Source organism: Polyodon spathula, chromosome 27, assembly GCF_017654505.1.
Source record: "Polyodon spathula isolate WHYD16114869_AA chromosome 27, ASM1765450v1, whole genome shotgun sequence".
Taxonomy (NCBI): Eukaryota; Metazoa; Chordata; class Actinopteri; order Acipenseriformes; family Polyodontidae; genus Polyodon; species Polyodon spathula.
The window spans coordinates 9656031-9681030 of NC_054560.1; the positions used below are offsets into that span (position 1 = coordinate 9656031).

Below are 25000 nucleotides of genomic sequence, written 5' to 3' on the forward strand. Positions count from 1 at the left end.
CAGTGTGTGTCCAAAATACTGCCTTGTTCTGCCCTCCTATTTATAAGTACTACCGAGGCACTTTGTTGCAAGATACTTCTTGTTTTACCATTTGCATCTCTAGTAGTGATTAGTGGCAGCCAAATGTAAATAATCCCAAAGTGACCGGGTGCGGCTGTCTCTTATCTTTTATGCGACACTAAACACAGGCAAATGAGCCAGGTCTGTGCTGGAAAAGCTATCCGCTACACAAGGTTTTGTGGCGGTTCTACCTGACTGCTTGGTTAATGCAGGATTCATTTTTTATTTTTTATTAACATGTCCATTAGTTTATCTTTAGTAATGTTTTCGATGAGGTTCCTCTTGACTGACTGATGCCAAGACAGAGAGGAGTGTCTCGCCTCACTGCACCACAGTGACCTGCAGGTCGTGACCCAGCCAAGGACAGGTCTAACGATGGAACCCCTCCTCTCGCTGTGACACAGAGTTTATAGAAATCTGAGACTGGGGAGGACAGGTGCAAAGATCTTATCCACAGTGAGACAAACCGCTCGAGTTTAGCATTGGATTCAACTCAAGTGGACATTTCAGCCTTGGACAGAAATATACAGCACAATATGAAGCAAACAAAGGTATCCATTCACAGTGATGCACAGCACACTGCCTTTGGGTAAGGACTGGGGCAGAGTAATGAGCTCTGAACAGGCATTCATTTACACCCCAGGTCCCAGAGTGGAAATGTGTTTTTCTTAAATTATTATCTTGCATCAAGCCAGCCAGGGGTCTAGTTAAACGATGATTGATTGTAAAATACTAGTACAGACAAGCTGTATCTTGTTAACTGTCTAGTGTGCATTGTTGAATGATTCTGATTGGAAGCTGAATTCAATTTGAAAACGTCTCCGATGAGAGACGAGTCGTGATGGCTTCAGTTGCTTATTATTGGCAGTCAATATAATTTCGTGTCCCTTGTTTGTCCACGTTTTCACCTTTTGATAGCACAGTCTTCATTGAGAGTTATTGAAAGTCTTAGAATGCAGTGCAAGAGGCAGTTCCTGGCTGCTGAGTCTCTCAGTTCTTCTTCAATGAATGTGATGGTACATTGTCCAGCTGTTTAAGTGATGTGTCCAGTTTGTAGGAAATAATTCATGTTAGATCAGTGTCTTCTCAGAGCTGTCAGAACTCTGATCAGTGTCTTCTCAGAGCTGTCAGAACTCTGATCAGTGTGTTCTTAGAAACCTCAGGCTTGTGCTCTGCAGGGTGGAAAGTCACAGCTTTGGGTTAAATGAGGGCTGCACAGTTAGTGCTAGAGCCGGATGAGAGTTGTTATAAGAGCCTCCTGCTCAGTCTAAAGCAGGGGGTGTCTAATCGCAGTCCTGGGGGGGTCAGTCCACTCCAGGTTTAATAGATTCAGTTACACAGTTGACAAGAGGTTTGGCACTAAAGACCGGCAGTGGAAAGCCCGACTTTGGCCACCACTGCTCCATGCACTTAACTGTAGACCAGTTAATGCAGATTATGGCATTTCACCTTTTGTGAAAATGCAAGTTTAGCTGGTTGAAAGTGGCAGACTTTAAAAGATAACGTCTTTGTTCAATAGAATGTCTTAAGACAGACGGCCAGTGGTGCAAAAACACAGGATATCCAACATGAAATGAGGACAGGGCAGGGGTGTCAAGCGCTGGCTCTTCTACTCCTGGTCTTTGTTCCAACCCTGTTATAAATTGTTTAATTAAACCTTCACCCAGACCCACTAGCTCATTATATAATTGTACCTGGAGTGGAATTGGACACGTCCTGATCTAAAGCAATAACTCAGGGTTAAAAAAAAAATCAGGGGAGTTTAAAATATTTAAAAAAATCAATATATGCAGTATTTCAATATGTGCGTTGTACACCTGGATCCCTGTTTTAATTTTCAACACTTATTTTTTCCTCTCTCTCTTTCATGTAAAGAATGTTAATAGACTTCTGAAGTCTCGGAGTGACTGTTGTGCCTGCCTTAGGGGTGGGAATATAATTAACATACTGCTGTTGCTTTTATAAAATTAGTTTGCAGAATCTAAATTAGCTTATTTTAATCCGGTTGGAAAGACACAGACCACCATAGCGTGAACAGAGTACAGCGGTGTGCTGTAGGGATGTACAGTTAGTCAGTCCCAAGAGCCTCTGGGAATCGGCTTTGCTGATGGGGCCCTATAGAAGAGCAGCGGGCACCGAGCTGCCTCAGCAGTGAATCAGCAGGGTCTGGACTAACCCTGCTGGGTTTTCTCTCCTTTCTTGCAGGTGAAGTGAAGGCAGGAAGAGGAGTCTGAGAGACTGCGTGCTGCGACCGTTTCCGATCCAGGGCATTAGGATGGCTTCCATGCTGCTGTGCCGCCAGCTCGCTGTCAATCTGCAGCAGAACCTGCGACTGTCGGCACCACGTGAGTGCTTGTGCCAGCGATCGGCTCTGCACGCTGCCCCACTGCAGCAGCTAACGGAGTCAACTCCAGCGCTGCTCAGTAACAAGTGTAACAGTAACCTGCCAAGCACAGACTGCACCCGTCGGACGAGACTTTTACCATGCAGTCTGTGTCTATAAGGGGTTAATGCGTTGTTCTTCTGTACTCTTGCATTTGTGTTTAATGGTGAATTGTTGATTTCGCCAGTGAGCTGTGTCTTCTGTTAGGATTTGTAACGCACAGCCCCTTGATAATGCACTGGCTTTTGTCAGCATCTCCAGCTATCGAATCTGTTTCTTCAGTGTCCAGGAAATTAAACTAGGCAGCCAAGGCGCTGCCAAGGGAAAGCTCTTTCAAATGACATGTTCTTTTCAATTTCAATTCCAGGCCTCCACTAGGGGTTCTGGTTTGGTTGATCTAGTTTACACAGCATGGATTTGGAAACACGAAATAATCTTCAGCAGCGATGATAATGATCTGCTGGGAGGGGGGTTTAATTAATGAATTAGCTAGTGTTTAGCTGGATACTGGATACTGGGTGACACTTGCATGGGTGTTTTATAATGCTAATCGGTAACGATCTCTCCTCTGCATTAGCATTGATTTCGGGTCAGTCTGTTCACTGTCTAGTTCCCAGTTTAAAAACACACCAGGAAGTTCATATCAGCAGGATTGCTTGAAACTCTTTTAAAAGGCTATTCTTTGTTTTTTGTAATTGCGAGCTGTGCTGTACAGGGCCCTGCTGATCAGTGTTGGAGTCATTCCTGCGGTGGGGGGTGTGTTTAGAGCGCTGGCACAGACAGGGAGGGGAGTGACCGCTTAGCACTGGGACTGGCTGAAGTACAAGGTTTCACAGTCAGGCTGAATCTGCTTCAAACCAGACCTGTCTGAATTTTTTTTAATGGGTTGTTTATTAGTGTTGCACAACCACAGCTGGTTGTAGAGGTGTCTCATGTTTCTGCGCTTGTAGTGTATTTGCATGTACAGCAGTATCTCAGTTGTATCTCCATGTGTTTGATTGTGTGTTTTACACCTGTGTAGAGGACAGGTTTAGTCAAAACCCTGTGAGATAGTCCCTTGTGAAAGTTTCTCATAGTAAAGGCGTGTGATAAAGCAGTGGTAAAGCATATTTAAAAAAAAAAAACAAACAACACTACAAACCGTGCCAGATTCTGGTAAATGAATGTTTTTTTTCCCCAGGTTACAGATGCATCAGCAAGGCTGCGACTAAGAGCTCTCCAGATGTTGAGTTTGATGGGCCTTCCATGAAGACTGAGGTTCCTGGTCCCAGATCCAGGGTGAGTGAGGAGGGCTGGGGGTCCTGGTCCCAGGGGGAGGAAGGAGAGATGGCAGTCCTGGTCCCAGATTCAGGGGGAGTGAGGAGGACCAGGGGTCCTGGTCCCAGATTCAGGGGGAGTGAGGAGGACCAGGGGTCCTGGTCCCAGATTCAGGGGGAGTGAGGAGGACCAGGGGTCCTGGTCCCAGATTCAGTGGGAGTGAGGAGGACCAGGGGTCCTGGTCCCAGATTCAGTGGGAGTGAGGAGGGCCAGGGGTCCTGGTCTCAGATTCAGTGGGAGTGAGGAGGGCCAGGGGTCCAGGTCCCAGATCCAGGGGGTGAGGACGGCCGGGGGTCCTGGTCCCAGATTCAGGGGGAGTGAGGAGGACCAGGGGTCCTGGTCCCAGTTTCAGTGGGAGTGAGGAGGGCCAGGGGTCCTGGTCTCAGATTCAGTGGGAGTGAGGAGGGCCGGGGGTCCTGGTCCCAGATCCAGGGGGTGAGGATGGCCGGGGGTCCTGATTCCAGACCTAGGGGGGAGTGAGGAGGTCCAGGGGCCCCAGATCTAGGGGGAGTGAGGAGAGTACTGCCCTACATGTCAAGGGCAGTGCTGTGTGATGCACTGCTGTTATAGAGGTGAAACAGCTCTATAACCACTCCAGCAAGGGAGCCTGGCTGTTTTGCATAGCGGTTAAGATGTTTGCTTGTAGTGTGCAATTTCAACTTTAAAATTTCTCCATTTAATGTTTGTCATTCATGTCACACACCTTGTTATATCCTGCTAATGTACTCTCTGCTACTGCAGATTAGATCTGACTTGCGCTCCAGGAAAACGAACACAAGGAAGCAACCCAGACTAATTAAACCTTGTGTGTGTCTTTGCAGGAGTTGACAGAACAGCTGGATAAGATCCAGGTGAGTGTCAATAAAATGTGCCAGTGAGTTAGAAGAGCTTTGCTTTGCACTGATCAGCAGAGTATGGATACATTGTTATACATGATGGCTTTGCCCACACCCTAATTACATTGCTCACCCCTGCTTGTATTTGCAGCAGCTCATATTGTTTCTCATTCCCCAAGTGTTTTATCTGAATGACCAGAAAACAAAACGCGATTCAGTGCAGGTGAAAGCACGGCTCATGCCTGCCTGCCTCGGACAGTCCTTGAGCAGACACGGGTGCACCAAGGGCCATGGCTGTGAACCATTTCGGACGGTTTCCCCAGAAATCCTATTTTTAACTGACTGGGATGGACAGACTTGGCAGACGCTGCGTTTTATAACGGCTCTGCCTTACACAAGGCCTGTGTTCCGGCAGCCTGGGCTGACAGGAAGGACATTTTGTAACTTTGATTGTCAAGAGCAGAACTGCCTGCCTGCTATCTGTCTAGTGATGTAGTGTATAGAGGGCTGTTGTGTTTATTTCAGTTATACGGGGTAGCTTTTTAAAGGGTGAGGACTGGTGATTTTGGTGGACTCTTGTTTCTTTGCTTTCTTCCTTTTTGATGTTGTCACCTCTTTTGGGGGGGGGGTTGAATACTTTCATACATTCAACCTGCCCATAAGGTTTGGTAGCGAGGGCAGCAGAGTGTGCCACGCCTGGTCTGCTGAGGTTCTGTAGCGCTCTGCCTTCTCACCCTCTCTTTCCAGAACACCGGGGCGATAAACTTCTTCTGCAACTACGAGGAGAGCCGAGGGAATTATCTGGTGGACGTGGACGGGAACAGGATGCTGGACCTCTACACTCAGATCTCATCCATCCCCATCGGTAAGAGAGGCTGGATTCCTCTGCTCGTTACAGAGGGCAGGCTGGCTGGCGTGTTTGTACAGAACAACGCCTCCGTTACACCTGCCCCCTCTCTCTTACTGTTTAATTTAACGTTCCGTTTCTTATCGTGGCATCGATTGATTGATTGCAACGTTTTTTCAAATGCACAGAGGAGCTCCCCGCTCCCCCCAGATTCGACAGCTCCCATTAACAAGCTCTTTGCAGTCGATGGCAGTGAATTGGAGGCTTGCCTGGGGGGAGAGGGGAGGTGGGAGGGGGGCGATGTGTGTGCACATTGTATTGGTTTTAATTTTCTGTTTTTATGAAGGTTTAAATCAATAGCAGAGGCAGTCTCTGAATGAGAGATTACACGGGCCACAGACCCGCCACTGAATGGAAAGCGATCGGTATTTGCCTTTATATTGCACCACGGTAAACCAGTCTGACTGATTTATTTGGTTATGGTTTTGGCAAAGCAGGCAGAATGGGGGAAACTAGCATTGGGCTCTGTGAAATTAAGACAGCCGGGAGTGCTTGGGTCGAAACAGTTAGAGTAAATGGGCAAACGCAGAGAGGGCTGGGGGCCCCGCTCGCTCATTAACCATCCACCTCTGGAGTCATCTACAGAGCTTGATTCATTTCAGCCCCTCGTCCATCGCCGATCAGGTACCTGCACGGTGATATTCACTTTGTGAGCGGGCGACAGGCAGGGTTGTCCCGTGTAGCTGCTGTGAGGGATTGCAGCTGAATGGGGTGTGTCAGTACAGAGTGGAGGCACCATTGTTTGTCCCCTCCTCTGCTGTGCCACTGCGGCATGCAGCATCAGCTTGGTCACTGAGCCAGAGAGAAGTGCACTGCGGTTAATTCCAGCCACGAAGCGCACGTACTATACGCTGTATGACGCCTTTCCCTTTGTTTTCAGTTCCAGGTAGATAATCTCTTTGAGTGACTGTGGCTGTAATTGGAAAGGGGAGGGGGGCAGTAAAGCCTTTGTAAATCTGTGATTGTGTCTCTGGAGTGGTGCAGAAGCATTTATCAGCTCTGACAGTAAAGGGAATGAATATCTGTGCAGCTGAGATAAAAAATACAATGTACTTTTATATATAAAAAATGTAAACTGATTTTTTTGCTAAAAGAAAAAAAAAGGTGGTGGTTCGATGGAGTCTCTTGTAGTTTCCGAATAAAAGGGTTGTCAAGAAGCTGACCTCTTAGCTATCCCTCATTACTAGAGGTGCCCCGCATATTAATCCTGTCTGACCTCCATAACTGGAAACGAATTCCCAGTCCGACACGTCTGTCTTGCATTCTCTCTGCTCAATGTCATTATAATGCTAGTCAGAAACTGATTGCAGGCAATACTGCCCTGCTATCACTATCAATTGATAATATTTTCTTGATGTTTGGAGAACATGTTGTGTTTAATAAATGTGTTTTCTTATTTTTAGGTTACAATCACCCAGCCCTCCTCAAAGTAATGCAGAACCCGCAGAATTTGGTAAGCTCACTGCATCCAGGGGTACTCCGCGCAGAGCGTCCCTCTGTTTGCTGCTGGGGACTTTCGAGGCTGGGCTGCAAACGCTACAGAAGTTTGAGTCTGGAACGCTGGTCTGCTTTTACTGTTTGCTGTCCGAGGTATTCCTCCTGTTTAGAGTCGCTTTGGATCTCATTTTCTGTTTCAGATGTTCAAAGCACTCCTGTGGCCTCTGCACAGCTCTCAAACATGTCCTGTCTCTCAAGATACATTTTGTGTGTGCCCGTTAACCTGTCTCCCTGAAATACTCTGCAAGAAGCACCGCGTTTGCTGTATTTCTTATCGATGGATTTGATTTGAGGGGGTTTAAACTTCGGGGTTTGTGATGACTGAAACAGAAAAGGATTTGCAAAGTGAAACTAAACACCAAGGAGAAGATCAAGAACAAAAAGACATCGGCTAAGATAAAGTACGAGATTTCCTAGCTGGGCCGAGCTGTTGTTGATTGTGGTTCATTCTGGACTTTTCTTTCTTTAGAGTGCTTTTGTGAACAGACCCGCTCTGGGGATTCTGCCTCCAGAGAACTTCCCTGGGAACCTGTTGGATGCGTTGCTGTCAGTAAGTGCACGAGGCTCGGGCACACGCAACAGAGGACGAGAGGGCTGTTTTCTGTACAAGCTGTAACTGGTTTGCATGCTACGCTAGTGTTGTTCGTGCCTGCATGGTTACACATCAGGCATGTTTCCTGTCATAGTTGTGTCAAAAACAGCAAAAACTGCCATGATCTGGTGTGCTGCCATACAGTTTCATATTATATTGGTATCGCTCATCTCCAACACCTTGAGCCCCCAGTTCAGTGGTTTTCTTGGAATGGTATCTCCATAGGGGAACCTGTCCAGCGTTGCAGGAGGTTTGTGTGCGGGACTCGCTCAGCCGTCCTCTAACGCTTTTCTGCTCTATCCAGGTCGCCCCCAGAGGTCTCCGCAAGGTGCAGACCATGGCCTGCGGGTCCTGCTCCAATGAAAACGCCTACAAGGCAGCCTTCATCTGGTACAGAGTGAGTAGAGATCTTTAAATATGCATACAGTGTGCCAGATATGGTTATCTTCTTCATGATCACAGTTTCATGAATTGTTAACTGTAATGTAATACCACGCCTTACTGTACAACACTCCTAATAGCAAAACTCATGGCTTGGCTGGTTAGCGAAAGTGATCGATCCTGTGTTTTTAACCTGCAGAACAAGGAGAGGGGGAACATGAAGCCCACCAAAGAGGATCTGGATTCTTGTTTGAGCAACCAGGTATCTGGTCTGTCTAGCTCTTGCATTTCATTTACTTTGGCTTTGAGAAGTGCAGTCGCAGACCACACTGCCATCTGCTGCTGGAAGGAAGTCACTGTTTCTGTTGTGTGTCTCCAGGCTCCTGGATGCCCTGAGTTCAGCATCCTGTCATTCATGGGTGGATTCCACGGTCGGACTCTAGGTGAGACGCCTCTGTTAGGAACGATAACGAAAAACGTAATCGCCTCTGAGTAGCTGTAATAAATCTGACAGGCAGGTCCCAGTATAAACGTCCAGGCTGTCACGCTAACCGATTTGCGCGTTCCTCCTCCCGCAGGCTGCCTCGCTACAACGCACTCCAAGGCCGTGCACAAGCTGGACATACCCACGTTCGACTGGCCCGTCGCCCCGTTCCCCAGGCTGCGCTACCCGCTGGAGGAGTTCGTGCGGGAGAACGCGCAGGAGGAGGCGCGCTGCCTGGAGGAGGTGGAGGACCTCATCGTGAAGTACAGGAAGATTGGCAAGACGGTGGCCGGGATCGTGGTGGAGCCCATCCAGTCCGAGGGAGGGGACAACCACGCCTCTGTAGACTTCTTCAAGAAGCTCAGAGACATTGCCAGGAAGGTACAGGCACTGCTGCGTGAGCTGGGGGTGATCTCTCTCCATCAAGCCACGGCTGTGCAGTAACTCTCTCCCTCTCCTCCTCAGCACGGCTGTGTGTTCCATGTGGATGAGGTCCAGACTGGGGGGGGCGGCACTGGGAAGTTCTGGGCCCACGAACACTGGGGGATGGACGACCCAGCCGACATTGTCTCCTTCAGTAAGAAGATGCTCACTGGAGGATACTTCCACAAGGACGAGCTGACTCCTGCTGAGGTACTGGCACCCTGATTAACAAGGGCCCGCATGGAGAGGACCGGCATCAAGAAGGGTGCGCTGCGTTTGGATGGGAATTAGCCCAGTGAGGCTCCCTGTCCTGCAGCAAGGAGAGGCTCCCCAGGTTTTACTTTGAATTTAGGTCCTTTTTTTAAAGCTATTGAGCTCATGAATATTGTTTATTTGAAAAAATGTAAAAGTCTGGAACACACCCATGCATTCTCTCGCTCTCTCTCTCTCTCTCTCTCTCTCTCTCTCTCTCTCTCTCTCTCTCTCTCTCTCTCTCTCTCTCTCTCTAGCCGTACCGAATCTTCAACACGTGGATGGGAGACCCATCCAAGAACCTGCTCCTGAATGAAGTCCTCAACGTGATCCGGACTGACAGTCTGCTGGAAGAGGTTTCCCGGGCCGGGAAAGTGCTGATGGATGGGCTGTATGATTTCCAGGTGCCTGTGATTTCCATGGCATATCTCGAACCCCAAACCCCCAGGGTCCTTGGTTAAGAACCTGTTTTGTTTACTGTAGCTTGTGTTGTTGGCACCTGATCCTCTGATGCACAGTGCTTTTTTTTTTTTTTTTTTTTTTTTTTTTTTGCAAACGAAAGGTAACGTTTAATGTTCTCTGTGTCAAATCACTCTAGTGCCAGGGGTGTGGAGGGGAACAGAAAGCATGATGGTTCTGGGTAATGCAAAGTAGATCTCAAGCTGATTTATTATCTTCTTTCTCTGTGGATTAGTGCTGCGTGACCCCAAGAAATTTTGCCGGCAATCCCACAGACAGACATTCTCCAGATGCTGTGGTTGACATGTTTCAGTAGTTAAATGCTTGTCATGTTAATACAGGAGTCTCTCTCTCTTCCTGTTTAAACACTCACGTTGATCTTGGCACGGATCCCTGTTTTGTTCTATGTCTTTGACCCGGCCTGTCTCTGCAGGCTCGCTACCCCCATCTTCTGAGTGCAGCCAGGGGTCAGGGCACCTTCCTAGCCATCGACGTGAGAGATGATGCAACGCGCAACATCCTGATCATGAAGGCCAGGAACAAAGGTGAGGAGGGATCGGATCCAAAGTGCAAGATCTGTGCATTCTACTGACAACATGGTAGAGTCTTGAAATAACAAGACTTTTTTAATTGCACCAGTCCCAGTGTGGAGCAGCGTGTAGTGTCCCTGGATGAAGTTTAAGTTCTTGTGTTTTTCTGTTTTCTCGCTCTAGGTGTCGTTCTTGGAGGCTGCGGAGAGCGTTCCATTCGGTTCCGCCCCTCCTTGGTCTTCAAACAGCATCACGCCCATGTCTTCTTGAACATCTTCAACGACATCCTAGCGGAGTACAAGTAGGGTGCAAGAGAGCCCCGCTTCACAGCAAAGCACAAGGTCCAAACCCCTCCCTCGAGCAATCAAAATGAGCCAATCACAAGCCTCGGTTAAGAACCATTACATACAAGCAAACAGCGACGCACAGTGGGGAGTTCTAGAATTTTAAATATCGTTAAAAAAAAATAATAATTAGAATTGTTTTGATTTATATAAGCGCTCCAGCAAAATAGTAATCCCTGTCATCCACCCAGCAGGGAATGCTGCTGGGTGGATGCCAGCAAAAACCGTCCCTTTCCATGCCGACAGGATTCGCATACAGTAGAGCCCATTGGAACTGTGGAGCTGGGGGGACACTATTGACTGAAGGACGGGGTTTCAGCCCTTCATATCTTAGCAGATGAATAGCTACTGCAGTTTGTGATTTTTAAAAGCGTGGGCCTATTTAGTATTTTAATGCAACCCATTGTTGCAAGTTAGTGTCAGGGTAAGCTTTGGCATTGCAGTTCCACTGGTACGTGTGTAGTCCACCAGCGATGAGGCGGGGCTTGCTGTTTGAAATGACATTACCCATGCAGCCCAAAGCCTATCCTGTGTCCGCTCCCTCTCGTATCTGAAGGCCTACCGCGTGGACTCTTTTTCAAGCAGTGCGGCTCTGCTGTACGGCACAGAAAAGGAAGGTTTGCGCCCCTCTGCAGGCGAGCTCTGCTTGGGCTAACAGCCCAGATCCAAGGCCAGCTCTCTTTATGAAAGGTGTGGGTGCACTCTCCCGACCGTTGCAGTTTGGATAATCTAGATAAGCACAACGCGTTTCTTTTTCTATACTGGAAGCGAAAAAGCAATACCTTAATTACACGATAAGAGATGGAGAGCACACATGGAACTGTCATTGAAGAAATAAACGGTATAATACACACGGGTTAAATGAACAGTATAACACACTCTACACGCAGTTTAAGTGAAGAGTATAACGCACTCTACACGCAGTTTAAGTGAAGAGTATAACGCCCTCTACACGCAGTTTAAGTGAAGAGTATAACGCCCTCTACACGCAGTTTAAGTGAACAGTATAATGCACTCTACATGCAGTTTAAGTGAACAGTATAATGCACTCTACACGCAGTTTAAGTGAACAGTATAATACACTTGTTCCCATCCCTGTGATATTACTGAATGAGCACGTGCCAGGAATCTGAGCGATCACGCCTTTGCTAACGCCACTGGAGCCTCATCACAGCACACACGAGTCTCATCTGAGTCTGAGGGCTTACTGTGAGGAGGTGTTCATATAGTTGTAGTGGAGGAATGATAGTGCAAGTTTCTCACCCTGCTGTATTATTAAAAGCATTTATTCACAGGAGGTTATGAACATCATTGCATGGTTTCTTCTGTTTAGCCTTCTGTCCCTAAACGTGCCCCTTCACCAGACGAGCGAAGGTAAGGGTGATAAGGGAGATGGTCTTTCAAGCTGTGAGTCATGGAAATACAACGTGACTCCCATCAGACAGGATCTTCCACACCCCTCCCCTTCATCTTTAATGGGCTTGGACTATTCAAACCAGCGGGTCTATCTGCAGTTATTTTTGTTGTGTTTGATAACTGACTGTAATGCCCTAGTTGTAGTTACATGTGTATATATAGTACAGTGTATAGGGTCTATATAAACCCATACATGCACATTCTGCATTAACATTTTAAACACAAATAACATGCACACGTTTCGACCCCACACCTTTGCACAGCTGTACCGGATCATGAGACTGAACTTCTCAGCGATGGTACCGTTCTCTTCAGTCGCGTCTTCGAAATGCATAGTTTATAATGTCTTAACTGTTTATGCAACGTGAAGCTTGCTGATCAGGTGCACATGACAGTCAGAAGGGCAATTGGCAAGTGTCTTTTCCTTTTTTTTTTTCGTAATGTTTACTGACATTTTGTAATTGTGGTGAATGTGAAGGTCGTAACTGAAGCTCAAGCTAGTTCATGTAAGACTTTGTGAAAAGGTTTCGTAACTCTGTCAAGAAGAGATTAATGAAAACGTTGCCATTGATGTTTACTAAACTGCCAACTGTGGATGTAACCTATTAAAATCCAGGTCTTTATTCTTGTGACAGAAAAATAAATGTAACAGTATTGTGAAATAAACCTTATTGTAATTCTGTGTATCTGAGGTGAGGGATGCTATAATGGTGTGGTCTTTGCTTTAAAAAAAAAACACATCTCTTATCTGGGACAAAGGACAACAAGTTTCCTTATCTGTGTTTATAATTCATATGTTTTGAGTTTTTTTTTTTTTTCAGTCTTGGCAGGGCAATCTCCTGATGGATAGATAAGGTTCACAAAAACAAAATTATATTCAGAAAATGTGGACTTTAATTATGTTTATTTGTATTAAAAAAAAAAAACACACACACATTGCTGAGTCTGTAGATTCACACATTAGCAAGACTCGCACACCACGATTCCGTTCTTTCACAAACTGTGCGTTTCACGGAACGCTCCCGAAGACTTCTGCAAACCTCTCCCTATCCACGACCTGCCCCAGCCTGGTGGAGAAGTACAGCACGTCACAGTGCTTGGAGAGCCTGAGCTGCAGCAGCGTCTCGTTCCTGGAGTCGCCCGTGTCCCCCAGCGTCATCACCTCCGACACGGGCAGGTAGAGGTCATGCCGCCGGCCCCAGAAGGTTAGATGAGATACCTTCAGCGTGGCTCTGGAGTCGCTGAGGTACATCATGCCGATGACCCTGCGGAGGTAGTGACTCATGGAGTAAAGCATGACAGCCGCGAAGGAGGCTATTCCAGCGGTGTAGGTGAGCAGGGAGGAGGACACCTGCCCCTCCAGGTACAGGTAGCACACAGCGGGGAGCAGGGCCGTGGTGATCCCCGTCTGAAGCAGCTTCAGCCTGGAAAGGGCTCGCAGGAGCTTGATGGCCGGCAGCTTGTAGATGAGAGTGTACTTTTCTGCACCGCGCTGGCTCTGCGCTTCCTGCAGATCTAACCGGTCCTTGTTTCCAGTTGAGAGATGTCTGAGCTGTGTCTTGATACAGGCCATGTTCTGCGCTGGGATGGAGTGGGGTGCAGGGGGGTGCCAGGTGATGGAAGGGGCGGCTCTCCACTGTCCCCAGCGAGGCACTTGTATTGTCTTTTGGTGACATTTTACCGCCAGCGACCTGGCCGAGAAGGTCCGCATGCAGAATCTCGACACGTTCTTCAAGATGAAACAAGAGTATGTTAGCAAGGTCTTGCTTACGCTAGCCTGTGAAACTAAAACATGCTTCTTTACAAATATTATAGATCAAAGGACACTGCAAGCGCTTGTAGACAAGAATCACGCAGAACTACAATTAACACCAATGTGGCATTTAAAGTGAGTAACACTATCGCAATCTATACACTCCGCAGATAAAATTACAAACAAGTCTCACACGATCAACCCATACACGACTAACACACAATAATTACCATGCCCGCCGACAGTCCAGCTTTACATATCCGATGTAGGGTTAAGAGACACATCAGTATATTGTTGGTGACCTGCAGATGCGACGATGCTACTTTACATCTCGATCATGATACAACTTAAGGAATAACTGGTCTAAATATATTATTATATACTGTAATATCGAAGAGCGTCGGTATGGCGTCTCCGTGTGGAAACAAAACATCCCTCCACACTTCCGGCCATTTTAGTTAATATATATATATATATATATATATATATATATATATATATATTATATATATATATATATATATATCCTACTCGCCTTTGTAACCACGCCACGGGATAATATAAACACAGTTTTAGAACTTTTCAGAGCTAATGTGAAACAGCTCCTGTACGTTTTCGCTAAGGAAAAGATTGAAACAGACGCCACACGCCAATTGACGCAGTGCTGTATGGGAGTTGTAGTTCCTCGTATTTCCCTGCCCGTTCACTTCCTTGCCCTGCAAAACCGAAACACACTACAAGCCCCAGTGCGCCACGTAGGCTTTGTTCGGTTAATTCAATGTTGTGTGTGTGAGTCTGTGCAGCGTTGTACTGTGTTATAAATGCAATGGCTGGCTCCAGCGTGGACACCACAACCCTGTGCTTGTTTGATGTCGACGGCACTCTAACCGCGGCTAGACAGGTAAGCAGCGAACCCGTATTTCCCCAGTAACTGCACTGGCGCCGGTGGTGCTGTGTGCACTTCATGGTCCCCGGTGCAGGGCTGTAACTTCCTACCGTGTCAGTGAATGTTGTAACCACGTGGTTAAAAGCTAGTGGGCTTGTTTGTGGAGACAGGCTGCATGTGTTTTGGGACCAGAAATCCATTTTGTACATTGGTGTTTACGTTGGGGTTATATGGAAGGCTCTTTTTTTGTTGCACTGTTCAAACCGCAAAGCTCGCCTCCTACCCCAGGCTGCAATGCCATTGGTCCAGCCAGGCACAGCTGAAACCAAAGCGTCACTTCCGATGTCGCTTGACTCCTCTTGCAATCGCTTTCCAGTGTAAACGCCAGTATAAGCTATATTAAATGTATTAAGGATGGTTGATCATTTTTAAACGCCCTATTTATACTTGTCTGAATTATCTACCTATACAGAGTTAGTCTGATGTAATTGATTTATTGTAACATTGTGCATCACTTATCGCTGATTTAGTACGTTATGTTTTTTTTTTTTAATAATTGATGTCGTTCGCTTCCGCTAAGCAGCAGTTGTAGTTATTTGCATTACGATTAGCAGGTCACTCGTGATCTGTTTGGTTCACGTTGCAACCGGCCCCGCGGCAACTTTTCAAAGCTGCGCTGATTTCTGCGGTGGAGTTGAGTGACGTCACGCGTCAGCCCTCGAGGAACGCGCACCGCTGTCATTCTGTCCAGAACTGCAAATCTGCGCTACGTGCAGAGCGCCAGCACTGTACTGAAAACACACCGCTTTCCATTGCTCTAAACTGCGTGTGTGTGTGTGTGTGTATATATAAATAATGAATTCATGAATGTATTTTCAACATGAAAAGTTATGAGTTTTACAGTGCCACACACTCTCATAGCAGGGATGGAAATAAGACTCCCACTGCATAGCTGTTTCACCCATCTGGTTAATTGCATAGCGCAACCCGGAATGGATCCCACCGCTATGCAGTGGGAGTCTTGTTCCCATCCCTGTGTCGCATTGTTGTGCAGTAACAGCCTGGTCTTGTTGCTCTCGCCCTGGCTTCCCTCTCCTCAGAGAGTCACCACCGAGATGGACTCGTTCCTCCAGAGGCTGAGGCAGAAGGTGAAAGTCGGGGTTGTGGGAGGATCGGATTTCGAGAAGATTAAGGAGCAGCTCGGGGAGGACGGTGAGCAAGAAATCATCGGAGTGAGAACTGAGACAGGGATGCAAATCAGACTTGTATTGCACAGCGGTTTCACCTGATTTTAACAGCAGCTTGATTAGCCCAGTGTGTGTACAGGTAACAAGCTCAGGTGTGTCTTATTAAACTCCTAGTGAAACCAGGAATTGATCAAACTGCTATGCAACAGGACTCTTCCTTCCATCCCTGCGAGAACTATGAGCAGGCAATCTCTTCTTGGGTTGCCGTGGCACATACTGTGCATTAGTTTTTCATTTTGGGGTAACGCAGTTTGTATTATGATTTTGGAACGTTGCCCAGGGATCTGCAATGAGGAAGAGGGAAAGGCAGACCAGGAGACAGGAATGGATTACTTATCCTGAGAGGAGACTGCTCTCTACTGGCTTTAGTGATCAGCCACTTCATCTGCATGATGATAAGGTTACCAGAGTTATACTGTTTGCTAATCTGTGTGGCTCGTGGCTTGCTATTTCAAGATGGCATGTGTCGCAGGATGTACACCAGACCCACTCTATCGAAATACAGTTAGTTACTGAACTAATAATAGGACAATGAGAATTAGGGAGGTACTAGTGAGGAAGAGCCTTTAGGCAGTTGAAATTTGACCAGCTGCAAGGTTAGAGGACTGGAAGGGTGGGGGGGTGGGGTTGTTTTTCAGATAGTTCTGTAGACCTGCAAATTGAATCTTGTTTTTGTCTGCAAAAAGCCATCAGAAGCTGCAGAGTTTTGCACAGAAAGCTGTAGAGCTTGCATTAGCTGCCTCATGCATTCTCTATAACTGAGTGAGTCGAGGGCACTGCTGATAACAACACACAGCACAGTCAAGGTGAGGGGTCACACTGACACACATTTTCAGCTGCACTTTTGAAATTAAATTGAATTTCCTTGAAACTGGCAGTGTCTGCCCCAGCTAATAGAATCAGAAATTTGATTTCCATTTGAAAAACTGTTAATAATAAAACACAGGCAACAATGTCATGTGAGCACATGTGCAGAAGCTTGAGCTTGCCTTCCTTTTTGTGATATAAATGTCCCTGTCAAGACAGTGGCCTGAATTCTCACTCTCGCTGTTGGGCTGCCCCTGTCCGAGGCTGAGCCCTCATGTGCTTTTTCTTTGTTTGTTTTATCAGTAGTGGAGAAGGTTGATTATGTGTTTGCTGAAAACGGCCTGGTCGCATACAAAGCTGGCAAACTGCTGTCCGTACAGGTTGGGAAAACTTATTTTATGTTCGTAACTTGATCAATGTAAAAGTGCTTGATTGTGTGTTTTTTAAACAGTTTCCCAGTTTCATCTCTGTCACCTGTTTTTCCTATTCAGAGTATACAAGCTCATCTTGGGGAAGAACTCCTTCAGGACTTTATCAACTTCTGTTTGAATTACATGGCAAAGATTAAACTGCCCAAGAAAAGGTAAGGAACCAGGGTCTACCTGAAGCAGTAGCCCAGGTGTTTTACTTTATTTTATTACTTCTATAACTTTGTATCAGTCACCTTTTGAATTGGAAATCAAGTCAATTGATCATGGGCACCTCTCCTGTCTCTTTAGAGGGACTTTCATCGAGTTCCGAAACGGAATGCTGAACGTGTCACCGGTGGGGCGGAGCTGCAGTCAGGAAGAACGAATGGAGTTCTTTGAGCTGGATAAAGTGAGTCGGGTAGAACCCTAATTCATAATCCTGCTGTTCATCGATGAAGTGTGAGGCAGCTTTAAATAAACAGTGCCTCCTGGCTGCTCTGGTTATTGCTTTGCGTAACAGCAACACAAATATGTGAAACCACACGTCAGTGTTTTTATGTTTACAGAAGGCGCATATCCGAGATAAATTTGTAGCTGCTCTCAGGAACGAGTTTGACGGACGTGGGCTGGTGTTTTCTATAGGTAATATCAGCGTGCTGGTTCCTGTGTGGTTTGCGTTGTACCAGCTGGTGTGTTCGTAACTGGCGTGCTTGTTTTCTCTCTCACCCACCCCAGGAGGACAGATCAGCTTTGACGTGTTCCCGGAGGGCTGGGATAAGAGGTACTGCCTGGGCATCCTGGAAAAGGATGCATACGAGAAGATCCACTTCTTTGGAGATAAAACCATGCCGGTAAGTGACAGCTGATGCAGTGTTTGTTATCTGCAAGGCTGAATCGTCCGAAAGCCACAGAAACGCTTTAGATCTGAGACATCGTTGCAGAATATTTTTGATCTGAAATACTGGACATGATTGCACACAAAGTCACTAGAAGGGTGTAGGAACCCAGTAACAAAAAAAGAAATAGCAGAGTGCATTTTCTGTTCTCCCTGTGGCATGCTTTTAAATGCATACAATCTGATTATATTCAGCAGGGGAAAAAAGATCAGTTGAGTATAGTGATCCCAAGCAACCTCTAAAGATTTGCAAATGATCTTGTGAACCTAAAAGATCTCTTCTGCTGTGCAGGTCTTCGTGGTTCAGAGGTGTCTACCTTCGCACTGCAGTATAATTTGCTATGGCTAAGTAGGCTTATGTTTTTATTCCCCACACCCCCCTCACTCTCTCTGCTGCAGGCATGCCGCTGTTGTAAGGCAGTCCTCTCAGTGCTGTGCCCCTCGTCCCTGCTGTTTGAAATGCAAAGTGATTTAATGGATCCGTTTTGTGTTTCCTGCCTCTGCCATTCATAGATTAAGCAATTGAGCTGCAGCAGCAGCAGCTGGGACCTGCAGCACAGGAAAAGCTTTCTGAATTCAATAGCCTGGTCTGGGGTTAGATAAACACTTAACCCGTCTGTCTGTTGAAAATGAATTACAAAGAGGCGTGCCGTTAGTTCCCATACAGTATGCTCTAAAGAGTTCAATGCATCCTTTAATGAATCTGAATTGAAATGGATGGAATCTAATGCAGTAAGGTTCAGCCTGTCATGTCTGTCCTCAGGGGGGTAATGACTATGAGATCTACGCGGACCCCAGGACAACAGGACACGAGGTCTCTTCTCCAGAGGACACCCAGCGCATCTGTGAGGAGCTCTTCTTCCGGTGAAGCTGTCCCGGGGTGTCTGGTATGGATAGGAACCTCCAGCAGAATGAAGGAACAGTCAAACTGTAATTCAGGGAGTGCTTTTAATATTAAACTGTAATGCAGCATCGGAGAAACACACCTCGGATTCAGGTGCGCTTCTGATAAAATCTCACTGTCTTTGTAATGCATCTGCCAATCGTTTTATGTTCAAAAAACCTGATTAAAACAAATGTCTTAACCCAAGATGTAAAAACGTTCTCTTAATTCCCATCCTGGTGAATAGAATTGTAATGACCATGGACCATCTCCAGCAATGCGTGTAGTATTTTATTTTTTTATGTTAGGAATAGTTTTGCCAGCTTGCCCTTCAAGCTCATTTCGTAGTGGTTTCTGGACAGATAGAACCACCTCATGGATTGAACTCCTTGTAATGCAGAGAACACATCTGTGCCTTTTGCTGTGTTCTAGCTGTCTGCAAGACCAAAGGTTGGATTACTATAATAGCAAGTGGAACTGTTAACCCCACCACCTCTTCATCTCAACACCTGTGTCTGTATGTGTGTTGACTGGATTTCTGAACTGCACTGAGTGAAAATGTTGTGCCAGTGTTTGAATTTGAGGGTTTTTGTCTTACAAATCGGCCCGCTTTAAAGCATCACTTTCTCATCGTTTCTTAATCTTTATTGTGCTTTTTTATTTTGTATGTGTTCGGCCGCTATATCGTCGTCTACTGTCATGGTATTAACTGGCTTTAAAAAACCAAACCGTTCAAATTCTTTCTTTCCGTGGGAAGCAGTGTCAAACATAAAAAGAACAGTGTCTTGCTTCTAAAGCACTTCATTTTAAGTAAGTTTGCTAATGAGAGCTTAATGCATGCAAATTAGATCGGAATGCATCTAAAAGCTTATTAAGAGATAAATCTGATGGCCAATTCCAGGAAAAACTTGAAGGAATAAATGCAGCGTGTGACTTGCGGAAAAGAAACTCCAATTTACATGCAATTAAACTTCATTTAATTGAAGTCTGGTAACTCAGAAAGACACTTGCTAATAACAGGTGGTGCATTGCTGCTGTATGCATAGGAATACTTGCCCTGCACGAACAAGTCTAACATGCAGCCGGTCACTACCTTCCTGCTAAAAAGGAAAGCACTTAATAACTAAGCAACGCTTCGTCAAGCAAGGTGTCAGCAAATACAAACGCCTGAACTTTTAAAAACAGATTATTAAAAGATTAGCGTTTGAAATGTTGTGAAAGGGTAGAGCGACCCGCTCGCTGGCTGTGCTGCTTAGTTGTACGCTCCAGATTATCATGGGATTATCAGCACACTGAAGCACAGCACTTTATTCATGTTTATTGAAAACCCACTACATTCACTCCAAGTCATTTAAAATGGTCAAAAACAGAATTTAAAAACAACATTAAAGTGGATAACAAGAAAAGCCTAGACTCATCTATGAACGTTCCGAACTGACAATACTGGTACAAATCTTGTGTGTGTTCTTATGCTTGTCTGGCAGCAACTGTCAGGTTGTTCCTGTGTGTGGGTGTTAACAAACCCAGAAGGGAACGAGTCTGTTTTGTGGATGCTGAGAGGAGGTGCACACTGTTTAGAGAATTGCTTAATGAGACACACCTGGATGAATTAGCCAGTTAGCTGCGCTTACAGCTCTTGCAGCCCGGTTCCTGCCAGTGAATGCGTTTGCAGTGTCAGTGTGTACAGCTCGAATCCTCCTGGTCACAGGGCTGCATCACTAGAGGGCCTCTCCTCTTCCACAAACACATTTAAAACTGGTGATTGCACTTCCGACAAGCAGAAGCGATTCAAAACGTCCTACCCTTGAACTACTGCACGGAAAAATACAACTTCTTTTGTGCCTAGATTTCTATTAATAAGACAGTATTTTTTACAGGCACGAAAGTGTTTTGTAAATACAACTTCTTTTGTGCCTAGATTTCTATTAATAATACAGTATTATATATATATATATGTATATATAAATATAGATATATATATATATATATATATATATATATATATATATATATATATATATATATATATATATATATATATATAAAAAAAATAAAAAAAATTTAAGTTAGAAACAGACTGCATTTAATGTAGATACACATCCAGGATGGTTTGGCCTCCAACACTTCAAACTTATGAAAAGGGATTTCAGAACACAAGTATCAAGATTAATTTTTTTACACCTCAATTACCAAGAAAAAAAAAAAGGAAAGTAATGGTGAGGGGAACAAAACTGCTTTACTTCACAACTAGCTTTTCATAAGCTGGTGTTAAAATTAACCCCCCCCACACACACACAAAAAAAAACACACCTGAAGCAGCGCTATATACATTTTTCTCCTTTTGAAATAAAAATAAAAGGCCACCCACGTGACAGGGTGACTGTCCTCCTCCTCACACTACCCCCTCCTCTCCTGTGGCTGGTGCTTCCGATGATGAAGCCGTTGGCCAGGTCTCCTAGCTGCTGATGACATGCCCTGACCAGGTCTCATGCTTGGTGCCAGGGGCCAGGTGGGTGATGGTCACTTCCACAGCTTGGACCTTCTCCATCTTCGGAGGAATGGAGCAGAGCTTGTAGGAGACCTCATCCCCCTCCACTGGAACGTACTCTCCTTCGATGCTGCGAGGACAGAGAGGGAGAGAGAGAGAGAATTATAGAACAGCCTGTTCAGCTGAGCTGTAGGACTGGGAACATGTTTCACACAGCCCGATTAACACCAGTGTTGGACTGTGTAATGCTACCTTTGGAAAGGCAGGTCCCAGATTAATGCTAATCAGGGTCTGTGTAGCTCAGTAAAATAAACTACTTATATACTACTTATATCTGATTTAACCTTGGTTAAATTCAAATGCACACATGCATATAAGAGTTGGATCAGGCAGGCTGCCTCGTTTACTAGATTGAGCTGCAAACACAGGCAAGATGACCTGGATGTCACTTTAAAAGTCATTCAGGATGTACCGTCGTGAGAGGCGAGCCACATCTTCTCCAATCATCCCTCTGAGTGATCACACCAGTCATTAAGCAAAATGAAAAGCGCTCATTTGTACCAAACCTGACAGTTATGGTTTTTAAAATAGAAAAAGTGCAAAATAAAATTACACAGAACAAAAAGAAAAATGCAGTGCCAACAGGGAGGTGAAGTGAAGCAGGTTTTTTAATGCAATCGCAAATCTCTCATTCCCTGGTTGTACAGCATCACAGGAGCGCAGCAGTTTCTCACACTGCCATGCTGCGGGTGCCATCCTTGCCCGTCTCTCACAGTACTTCATGCTCAGCCCTTCTATTTTACTATTTCTAAAGAAGTCTCAAATATGGTTCGTATTTGTGTGTTTCTGCAGAGTGCCTCCGGGCTTCCTCATACCAATCCAACACGGTCACAACTTGTCCAAATGATTCACTGCTTTTTAAATCTTTCAGTTACCTGGGGCAAAAGGTCATACAGATGCTAATCTCTGTTAAATCCAGGCCTGTTTTTGCAAACAGTCTACCTGATCAGCATTGTGTTCTGTCACCTGGAATGGAAATGTCTCCCTCCTTGTCCTCCCCCCTCTCCCCCCCTCTCTGAATGACTCACGCAGCTCAGACCAGCACAACACAAACAACAAGCCTCTACAGGGTTAGCTGATTCTGTGACATTTAAATTGACGTCACTGCCACACTGCAAAGCTTTTCTTCAACTCAAACCAACATCATCACCTAGCCCATAAAAAAAGGGGAAAAACAATGATCCCAGCGCTCTCAAAGAAAACCACACATGACCTTGCTGAAGAAAGACACTGTGCATGCATGTACACATTCTACATGCAGTGGTTAAAAAGCAAAGCTACAAATGACAGCTCCGTGTGTGTGTGTGTTTTATATATATATTTTGTTGTGTTAATTGTGTGTGTGAAAGTGACATCTTGACCAGGAGGCAGAGCAGAAAGTATCAGTTGCAGATATTGCCACACTCTGCTTTCCAGCGTTATGAAGTGTAGGCCAGCCCTATTCTATGTGCAAGCATGTGTCAAGTCAGGCTTTCACCCAGACCCCAGCAGACTCACTCTGAGATGTGCACGAACACGTCTGCGCCTCCGTCCGAGGGCGTGATGAACCCGTGTCCTTTGGCGCGAGAGAAGCACTTGCACACGCCCGTGTACAATGGGCCCGCCGCAGCCCGTGCCGCCCTGCGACCAGCAGAGAAACGTGTGGGTTAACACTGCAGCACCCACAGCGCACAACCGAGAGATTACACGCGAACATGAAGGCTGATTCGGGGAATTCCAGGGTCCTGCAGCCTTGGGAAAGGCCACCTGGAAATGCTAGAAGAGGGTTTGTTAAACTGCAAGAAGTCTTGATGAACCTCCCTGTTAATCTTTCCTTCTAAACCTGCAGAGGCTTTACACTGGTGCACAAGCTCCGAAACATTTCAAGTCTACAGACTGCCGGCGGCATCAGCAGGAATCATTTAAAGATTCATCAAAAGGAGAGGATTTCTAGAATGAAAGTCAGGGCGCAGAGGGGGGGGATTACTTATATTATCCATCGTTAATCATTTGACATTTAAAAACACACTATTAAAAGGACGCTGACGGAGGACTTGACTGTATCTTTCACGAGCGATTAAAATCAGAAGCCCTCTAGGAAACATTTTAAAATGACCCTGGTGAATCCCAGTGATGACGGGGCATTGAATGATAGTTTGTTTGCATCACTTGCAGCTTGACTTATTTCAGACCAGCACACCAGTGAAAGCAGAGCACAGTCTCTGTGTGCTGGTGCCAGCTCTGCAGATCCTGGGGGTGTCCTGTCGAGAGAGGGGGAAGGGTGCGATGGTACTCACGCGGAGCAGGTCCTGGGGGGTCCTGTCGAGAGAGAGGGGGAAGGGTGCGATGGTACTCACGCGGAGCAGGTCCTGGGGGGTCCTGTCGAGAGAGAGGGGGAAGGGTGCGATGGTACTCACGCGGAGCAGGTCCTAGGGGGTCCTGTCGAGAGAGAGGGGGAAGGGTGCGATGGTACTCACGCAGAACAGGTCCTGGAGCGGCGGGTGGGCAGGGGGCTGGGGATCAGGTAGCCCCTCATGGGCGACGGGCAGCGTTCTCGGGTGCGTCCGCACTCAGGCAGCTGCAGGGACCCCGGAGAGAGGGGAGACTGCGGGGAGCCGGGGGAGATCGGGGAGGAGGCGTCGGAGGACATGGTGGGCTCAGGCACTGAAACACACAGCTGGACTCCAGCAAGCTGCGGGAGAGGAGGGAAGATATGAAATACAGTATTCAAAAGAGGGAGGGAAGATATGAAATACAGTATTCAGGTAGAAACTTTTGTGAATGCTGCTTATTGTAACTCATTTTTACAAAGTTTCTTTTATTGCTGCTTCAAATCACAGAGTGGATGAGTTAATCACATATGTGCATGTTATTTCTCACTACATCTGGTCTAAATAGAGAGAGCATGTTTTATCCCTTCTCTTTGTTCTGAACACGCCTTGGGCACCAACAATGACTCCATTAACAGATGCTCAGCAGAACAATACACTTCAGCTGTAGAGCAGAAACGATGAAGCGAGGGTGCGTGAAATTCATTATAAAACCGAACTGCTAATGATAATGGAAGTTTCTTAATGATAAAAAAAGCATTGGGTGAGGAGTCAGGAGCTGCAGGTATTCATTTATTGCATTTATATAGCGCTTTTTGTAAAGTAAAATTGCAAAGCACTGTACAGCACATAGCAGAAAAAAGAACCACAGTACATTTCTATAGTGTGTCAGACATACAACTGCCATATAAATAACAGTATACACAGAATATAAAAGCAGCAATTTTAAAAAGTTACATTAACACCCACTAAGATAAGAAAGCCATTTTATATAAGTGCGTTTTTAGTCTTGACTTGAAAACTGTAATGGTCCCAGCTTCCCTGACAAACGAAGGCAGAGCATCCCATAATTTAGGAGCTCTACAAGAAAAAGCCCTCCCTCCTCCCATGCTGCTTTTGTTGACCCTCGGAATAACCAGCAGCCCCGCATCCTGTGATCTCAGAGTGCGGTTTGGAAGATACAGGGTCAGTAACTCCTGCAAATAACTAGGTGCTAATCCATTCAGGGCCTTGTAAGTTAACAGCAAAATCTTCAAATCAATTCTATACTGCACAGGAAGCCAGTATAAAGAGGCCAAAACAGGGGTAACGTTCACTTTCTGGTTTTAGAGATGGTATTCTGAACAAGCTGCAAGCGGAATACCACATGTTTTGGGACACC

The 25000-nt window shown here is 46.0% G+C and overlaps 4 protein-coding genes across 10 annotated transcripts in view; 2 read left to right on the forward strand and 2 right to left on the reverse strand.

The window, feature by feature from the left end:
- The first annotated feature begins 2233 nt into the window (after positions 1–2233).
- LOC121301638 (4-aminobutyrate aminotransferase, mitochondrial-like) lies at positions 2234–12547 on the forward strand. The gene is made up of 14 exons (XM_041231198.1): positions 2234–2405; positions 3624–3721; positions 4582–4611; positions 5344–5461; positions 6907–6956; positions 7470–7550; positions 7897–7989; positions 8173–8235; positions 8353–8416; positions 8552–8838; positions 8923–9090; positions 9390–9536; positions 10025–10136; positions 10305–12547. The coding sequence occupies exons 1-14, from the start codon at positions 2336–2338 to the stop codon at positions 10424–10426; spliced, it is 1503 nt and encodes a 500-aa protein (XP_041087132.1). The 5' UTR covers positions 2234–2335; the 3' UTR covers positions 10427–12547.
- LOC121301641 (transmembrane protein 186-like) lies at positions 11375–14254 on the reverse strand. 2 transcript variants are annotated; one of them, XM_041231202.1, is made up of 2 exons: positions 14170–14254; positions 11375–13610 (listed from the first exon to the last, which is right to left on the reverse strand). In XM_041231202.1, exon 2 carries the CDS (start codon positions 13590–13592, stop codon positions 12891–12893), a length of 702 nt encoding a protein of 233 aa, XP_041087136.1. In that variant the 5' UTR covers positions 13593–13610; positions 14170–14254; the 3' UTR covers positions 11375–12890. The 2 variants fall into 2 exon arrangements, with proteins under 2 accessions (XP_041087136.1, XP_041087135.1); XM_041231201.1 differs by lacking the exon at positions 14170–14254 and adding an exon at positions 13865–14077.
- Positions 14255–14357: 103 nt separating this feature from the next.
- Positions 14358–18973, forward strand: pmm2 (phosphomannomutase 2). Of its 2 annotated transcripts, XM_041231200.1 has the most exons (8): positions 14358–14535; positions 15621–15732; positions 16878–16954; positions 17066–17157; positions 17294–17393; positions 17551–17626; positions 17720–17835; positions 18643–18849. In XM_041231200.1, exons 1-8 carry the CDS (start codon positions 14461–14463, stop codon positions 18745–18747), a joined length of 753 nt encoding a protein of 250 aa, XP_041087134.1. In that variant the 5' UTR covers positions 14358–14460; the 3' UTR covers positions 18748–18849. The 2 variants fall into 2 exon arrangements, with proteins under 2 accessions (XP_041087134.1, XP_041087133.1); XM_041231199.1 differs by lacking the exon at positions 17551–17626 and having other exon boundaries at positions 18643–18973.
- Positions 18974–20828: 1855 nt separating this feature from the next.
- carhsp1 (calcium regulated heat stable protein 1) overlaps positions 20829–25000 on the reverse strand; it is a 12592-nt gene continuing 8420 nt past the window's right edge. For all 5 annotated transcript variants that reach the window (XM_041231226.1, XM_041231227.1, XM_041231228.1 and 2 more), the window contains exons 2-4: positions 23767–23981; positions 22808–22930; positions 20829–21380 (exon numbers count right to left, since the gene is read on the reverse strand). In XM_041231226.1, the coding sequence (XP_041087160.1) occupies positions 21218–21380; positions 22808–22930; positions 23767–23939 (459 nt within the window). In that variant the 5' untranslated portion in view covers positions 23940–23981 and the 3' untranslated portion in view covers positions 20829–21217. The remainder of the gene's footprint in view (positions 21381–22807; positions 22931–23766; positions 23982–25000) is intronic.

Excerpts from the sequence above, each read along its gene's own strand:
- LOC121301638 (XM_041231198.1), top strand. The coding sequence starts at position 2,336 with ATGGCTTCCATGCTGCTGTGCCGCCAGCTCGCTGTCAATCTGCAGCAG. Across the intron at positions 4,612-5,343 it reads AACAGCTGGATAAGATCCAG|AACACCGGGGCGATAAACTT; the intron begins GTGAGTGTCAAT and ends CTCTCTTTCCAG. Across the intron at positions 9,537-10,024 it reads ATGGGCTGTATGATTTCCAG|GCTCGCTACCCCCATCTTCT; the intron begins GTGCCTGTGATT and ends CTGTCTCTGCAG.
- LOC121301641 (XM_041231201.1), bottom strand. The coding sequence starts at position 13,918 with ATGTGTCTCTTAACCCTACATCGGATATGTAAAGCTGGACTGTCGGCG. Across the intron at positions 13,611-13,864 it reads CTGGACTGTCGGCGGGCATG|AACGTGTCGAGATTCTGCAT; the intron begins GTAATTATTGTG and ends TTCATCTTGAAG.
- pmm2 (XM_041231199.1), top strand. The coding sequence starts at position 14,461 with ATGGCTGGCTCCAGCGTGGACACCACAACCCTGTGCTTGTTTGATGTC. Across the intron at positions 15,733-16,877 it reads GGAGCAGCTCGGGGAGGACG|TAGTGGAGAAGGTTGATTAT; the intron begins GTGAGCAAGAAA and ends TTGTTTTATCAG. Across the intron at positions 16,955-17,065 it reads GCAAACTGCTGTCCGTACAG|AGTATACAAGCTCATCTTGG; the intron begins GTTGGGAAAACT and ends TTTCCTATTCAG.